Source organism: Primulina huaijiensis, chromosome 17 (genome assembly GCF_012295235.1).
Source record: "Primulina huaijiensis isolate GDHJ02 chromosome 17, ASM1229523v2, whole genome shotgun sequence".
NCBI classification, from domain to species: Eukaryota; Viridiplantae; Streptophyta; class Magnoliopsida; order Lamiales; family Gesneriaceae; genus Primulina; species Primulina huaijiensis.
The window spans coordinates 3,552,172-3,558,350 of NC_133322.1; the positions used below are offsets into that span (position 1 = coordinate 3,552,172).

The 6,179-nt window shown below is 36.1% G+C and overlaps 1 protein-coding gene across 2 annotated transcripts; it reads right to left on the reverse strand.

Annotated features, from left to right (window-relative positions):
• Positions 1–900: 900 nt before the first annotated feature.
• Positions 901–4,972, reverse strand: LOC140962716 (F-box/LRR-repeat protein 10). Of its 2 annotated transcripts, XM_073421676.1 has the most exons (4): positions 4,706–4,972; positions 4,402–4,610; positions 4,032–4,125; positions 901–2,542 (listed from the first exon to the last, which is right to left on the reverse strand). In XM_073421676.1, the coding sequence occupies exons 1-4, from the start codon at positions 4,889–4,891 to the stop codon at positions 1,109–1,111; spliced, it is 1,923 nt and encodes a 640-aa protein (XP_073277777.1). In that variant the 5' UTR covers positions 4,892–4,972; the 3' UTR covers positions 901–1,108. The 2 variants fall into 2 exon arrangements, with proteins under 2 accessions (XP_073277777.1, XP_073277780.1); XM_073421679.1 differs by lacking the exons at positions 4,032–4,125; positions 4,706–4,972.
• Between the last annotated feature and the right edge of the window lie 1,207 nt (positions 4,973–6,179).

A 6,179-nucleotide genomic window follows, 5' to 3' on the forward strand; every position in this document is an offset into this window, starting at 1 on the left:
TTCTGTTTATTCTCTACTAAAATATATAACATAGTTTATAAGAATAATATTTAAAATAAAAACTAATTTTTTGAGTATAAAATCTAATATTTTTTTATGATTAGATCGAATCGGAGATCTGTCTGACAAAATTAATACATAAAACAATCTAACAACAGCTTTTATTGTTTATAAATTTATCATAAGTTTTTAAATGATTAATTGTCTTTTTAAAGAGAAAATTATGGTTATAATTTGTTGTTTATTATTATTATTATTATTATTATTATTATTATTATTATTATATACTTGACCAAACATATATTTTTAAGACAGAGTACATACATGTACAAGCTATTATATTGTACTGCAAATGCAATGCCTTGTAACACAAGTACGTGTCGTGTAAATCTTATCCTCAAAACATGGGATATTGTAATAGTACAGAAATAATGTCTCGTTATTTAAAGTACATTAATAGCTAATTAATTAGTCCATTAGTACTGGTTAATGTACTAACCAAGATATTTTATAAATAATAAATGTAATTAATTAAAGTATTTGGATAGATATAGAAATCAAATGAGCCACTGGCATCGACAACACATCCCGTTATCCGATCGATTTGTTTTCATTCGGAGTCTGATTAGTTATAAATCATCGACGTTACAATATTATTTTTGAAGACTTGAATATTATCTTTAGTTTTGTATTTATATTATTTGAATTGATTTATTCCAAACTCAAAATTGGAACTGACTGAAACTTGAGCTTTACTTGAATTATTGTTCTATCGCAATTTGTTTGATTCTATCCCAGCCAGGTATTACTGTTAAGGAATGAATGGGTCGACTTACGCTTTATTTATCGAATGATAAATTAAGCCAATGAAGCGAAATTAAGCCAATGCATGGAACAAAATAACGCACAAACAACCCTTGATAAATCAAACAACAGAAGCAATTTCTCTTAAGCAGACACACTTACACATCATACTACTTGCTACATGGCTCGACGAAATCGAAATCGAGAACTCGTCTTTGACTTTTACATAATTATGCACATAACAGAGTCAGGAACATCAAATACACTTACATGACATGAGCACTCAAGATTTGATACACCAATCTCACTCGAATAACTCGTCATCTTCCATCTCATCATCGCTCATGTTTTCTCTTCCCAGAAGCCACTGCTCCAGTTCATCAACTTCTTCCATGTCTTGAAAATATGTGTCGTCTAAGTCATCCCATTGGTCCGCACCTAGCTCCTCCCCACGACAAGAAATGGTCAGATATGGTCTGCTTCTTGCTAGAGCATCCACCAAATCCCTGTTCACAGAGCCAGTCACACCCAACCATCTTAATCTTGGAAAATATGGTTTCTTAAACCAACGAAATGCGAGTTGAGTGATCCCACCACAGTTATAGAGATCCAATAGCTTCAAGGTACTCCCACGCCACACGTTTTCATCAACTTGCATTGAGGCTAATGCCATGACAGAAGTATCTCCAATAAGGGGGCATTGTCTCATTCGTAGTTGGGTTATTGGAATTCGAGATTTTGCCAGGATAAGTACAGCAGTATCAGACAGGTTGGGAAGATTCGAAAGGTCCAATTCTCTTAGTTCCTGGTTTGAATTACTGTCGAATAAGTACGAAACACATCGGTCTGTAAGTTTCTTACAACCTCTTACAGACAACGAGATGAGACTATTAATCACCCCCCTATTTAGGTGGGAAATTCCCACGTCACTTATGTTACAGCCATCCAGCAGAAGTGTTTTCAACTTAGGAAGTTCATTGATAGCTCGGAGGGATTCATCTCCGAGGTTTCTACAATCTCTCATATCAAGCACACAGAGATCTTTATTAGTAGTCAAGCATGCAACAGCCAAATTTGTTATGAGATTACACCACCTTAGGCTAACATACTTTAGTGAAAGGGAAGTTGCCCTTATATCATGAAAAACCAGGTCGGTCAGATGGGTCCCATGACAAACCTTGAGGTTGTATAACTTAGAGCACGAGTGTAAAATTGTCTTATATCCTGAATCAGTCACCTGGCAGAACCCACCCAGACAGATACTTTCCATGGCCGAGCATTTGTCAGCCATGAGAAGGATCCCAAGATCATTGACTCGTTTGAAGTATGTAGGAGCAATCTCCTGGCTTCTTACCAAAGAAAGGTGTTTCAACCTTCCACGTTCATTAATTTGTTGAAGGCCAGAGTTTGTAAGATCAAATGCCATCCTTGGTTCCATTATAGGTGAATCTCGAAGGTCTAGATAGGTCAATGAAGTAAGATATCTAGATATTGTGTTGATCATGGTGTCGGTTATATAGTCCACACCAAGACATAGCTTCTGTACATTTGGCAATATGGAGGGCTGAATCTGATTAGCTGATTGATGGAGGCCTACAGTAGGGCTAAGCAGTTCTATCACCATTACTGAAGAAATGTAACCGATTTCAAGCGAAATGAGCTTTTCAGAGGCTAGGATCCAGACACGAGCAAAATTATAACGCAGAAATATAGAGACATCGAACATCAGGATCAGAGCCTACAAAGAACAATCAGCAAATTTGGATTAGTGCTGACTCGTTATAATACATATAACAAAATGATTGATACAAACTATTGAGATTTAAGTGAATCAACTTAAACTAGGAACAATTGACAAGCATGTTTCTCACCTTTATCATTAAATATGGCACAGAAATCCCAATTATAACTACATTCTGATCCCAAATTTAAACGCTCTAACAAATTTGCAACTAAATAAAAAAAAAACTCCAGACTCATATTTCTGCCCCAATGATAATTATTCAAATATTAACATCATCTTATGCAACCAAGCGCTTTTTTATTCCCCTAATAAAATACCTCGCGGATATTGCATAAAGAACAACAATTTGTCAATATGATATTATATGCAAAGACAACATGAAAATTGTGGCTGCATTATTCACTGAAAAGATATAATATGCAAAGCCAATACAGAATATCTTCGATGGAACAATGTTGAACAAACTCTACATTGAATGAAATGGAGAAACTTGTCGACTTCAGAAAATAATGAGAGATATCAGTTGGAATTGAGGTTTTAGCGGTGTGTGAGTAGCGCAAAGCTATACTGGGACAGTAAACAATAGTAAGAACAGCACTATCAGAACCAATGATATCATAATAACTTATTCAAGAAAGAAAATTTATTAGCATTCATAATAACCACGTCCTAATCAAAGAAACAATTAAATTACTTTTAAAAAGAGAAGACACTAAAATCTGAAGCATGAGAATACAACTCAACTTTTAGCTATTCTTGAATGTGTCACCATGCTAGTGTTTTCACATCCTCCCTCTCATAGATTTTTCAACATAGCATCTCATAAGTGAAATGCAAAAATAAAATAAATAAATTTCAAATAAAAAACATTAACTAGACTTTTCAATGCAAACTCTTTCAGAAGCTTACCAAGTTCCATGAGACAAAATCATACTATCATAGCAGAAGACAAATATGATACTTCTGTTGCAAATGTGTATACAGGAGATATATCATACACTAACATAAATCTCCATCGAAATTGAGTAAGGGACTAGGGACGATGTTAGCATCTATCTGGAAGCAGGAATAAAACTCAAGGGTAATCATAATTTATCAAAAATCACATATGATAGTGAATCTCGTTTATAAAAATCACCATCGTGTTGAGTGAATTGCAAATTAAAAGCACATAAGCTCATGCTGTGATAGATTTTATTCGCCAAATTCAGAAACAAGAGAACAGGAAATACTTAGACCCTTTGAAGTGTGATTAGTCAGTAAATGACGCGTCTTTCTCACTACCTATTTCCGAAATAACCAGAAACCTCAAACACGTATGGCAAGCTTGGATGCTTATCTTATACCGCTTCAAATGATTAACATTCATACAGCAAACCCAACTTTAAATGAAGAACATCCTCATGTCTTCCATATTAAGAATAAAAATATTCCACACTAAATGCAAATATTTATCCTAATAACTCGTCGAGTGAACTTTTACTTCCAATTGAGCGCAACCACTCAGCAATTCCTCCAGATGTGATACATCAACTGATCGACCCCTTTTCTCTGCTACAGAACTCAAGTACAGAAACCTGAAACACAAATTAAGACAATGATGCTGACAAAACCAAACCTACTTCAAATCCAACACTGTGCACAAACCATGAATCATAAAAACAAAGTTACCAAAAAAGAGTGGGACAAATCTTAATAATGAAATCAGATTTACGCTGCTAACAATAAATTGTCTTCGCATCCAATAATGCATACCAAACCAAGAACAAATAACCCAATGGATCACTAGAAATCAACCAGCGAACCTCCGTGGACAGAGAAAACTGGTGATGAAATGGCGGTCAAATACGAACCTCAAGTCTTTGCAATGCCGGCCAAGCTCAGAAAGAAGCTTTCCACTGAAATCAGCGCAATTACGGAGGCACAGCTCTTGCAAAGAAGGGCGAGCCAAAAAGTTCAGGGAAGAATCATCAAGGCGCGTGCAGTCCACCTTCAGGCTCCTCAAGTATGGATTGTTGAGACGCAGCAATGGGCTCAGTAAATCCATCGACGGAGCAATGTCCTGAAACATCAGAACAAAAAAAATTAGCTATTTATTTAGACACCAACCCAAAAAAAAACTAATCTTTGAGAGCAATCAAAATCTGACGGTCATACGAGAAGGTGGAAGTTAGGGAGGAAGGACAGGATATGGGCGGCGCATGACCGGAAGGTGTTACAGGTGGAGGCGAGCGATTGGATCGACGGAACGTCGAGCTTCGTCATGATGGTGGCGAGAAGAGCAGAGGGCAGTTGTTCCAGACCCGGATTCATCGATTCCGGATCCTGGGTCGGGCTCGCCATTTCCCTGTTATCTTACCCAACCCACGTTTGCTTTTCAACCGGGAGAGTGGACAGTCGAGGATCACGATTGTCATCGCTTATTATTTATCAAGATTTATTTACATTTTATTACCTACAAGTTTATTGAAAAAAAAAAGGTCAATTGAGAATCAGTCCCCAAATCAAAAACAAGTTGTCCCCAACTCCCTTGAGAGAGAAAACATTTGAAAAATTACCAATATTACCCTTTTTCCTAAATTTAATTTTAATTGATCCTCGCGCTTCTCAAATGGTATCGGAGCCTAAGGTTGTTTTATTTCAAACACTAAAATTTATTGTTACAAAGAAACAAAATGTTTGAGGAGGAGAATTTCGAAAATTATGAATCCGAACTTAGATTCGAGAAAAATAATTTGCAAGGATTATTCCAATATTTTGGAATATACATAAGAACATCTAAGTATTGTTAGATATCCAGAGCAGAAAGGGAAGCCTCAGTACCCTCAGGTAAACTTATGATTCAATCTAATAAGTTTATGAAAATTGTACCAGATTCTTCTAAGGTCTCTTTAGATCTTAGAGAAATTCAGAAAACAATACAAAACTATGGCAATATGCTATATTTTGTACCACAACGAGTTGAAAAAATCCTTGAAAACCAAGAAGAAATTCTGGGAATATTAAAGGATATTCAAACAAGAATTCAAAAACTAGAACAACAATCTAGTTCTAGTAAAAGAACTTCAGGAGGTTGGTTACCACCATCATTTGGTACTGAACCTTTGTTACATCAACAAGGGAAAGCCAGAGTGGTGTCAAAACCTTTGACTGAAGAAGAAAAGATGATCAATCTAATTAAGTCTGTTTCAGAAAAGAAATTGATCTGATGACAACTTTAGAAAGGATTGGTCTAGAGGATCTACAAAGGCTTGCAGAATCTTTCGCAAATCTCAAAGTTGTAGATCTAAAGATGAACACAGCAGGAGGTGAAACACCTGCTATAACTTGGTCATCTTCTCAGGAACCACCAAGGGAAAGTGTGAGATCTCAAAATATACACATGAGAGAATCTCAAACTGATTTCCATATCCGTGGAGGATCACACCCTGCGGGAACAAGGACAAGGAGAAATCAAATTCCCTTGCACCAAACACCCTATGGGAAAACTGTTTTAGATCATATACATCCTTACGGGGTTATGCTTAACCTTGATGTATTAGATTTCAAAAACAGAGAAGAACTCATAGACGATTGGACATCTGCTGTGAGAATTGCAGCAGGAACACTTGATCTCAACAGAGAAGGATTC

Coding starts and splice junctions, on each gene's coding strand:
- LOC140962716 (XM_073421676.1), bottom strand. CDS start 4,891: ATGGCGAGCCCGACCCAGGATCCGGAATCGATGAATCCGGGTCTGGAA. Junction 4,126..4,401: donor CGGCATTGCAAAGACTTGAG/GTTCGTATTTGA, acceptor TTTGTGTTTCAG/GTTTCTGTACTTGAGTTCTG. Junction 2,543..4,031: donor GTGGTTGCGCTCAATTGGAA/GTAAAAGTTCAC, acceptor TGTTCTTTGTAG/GCTCTGATCCTGATGTTCGA.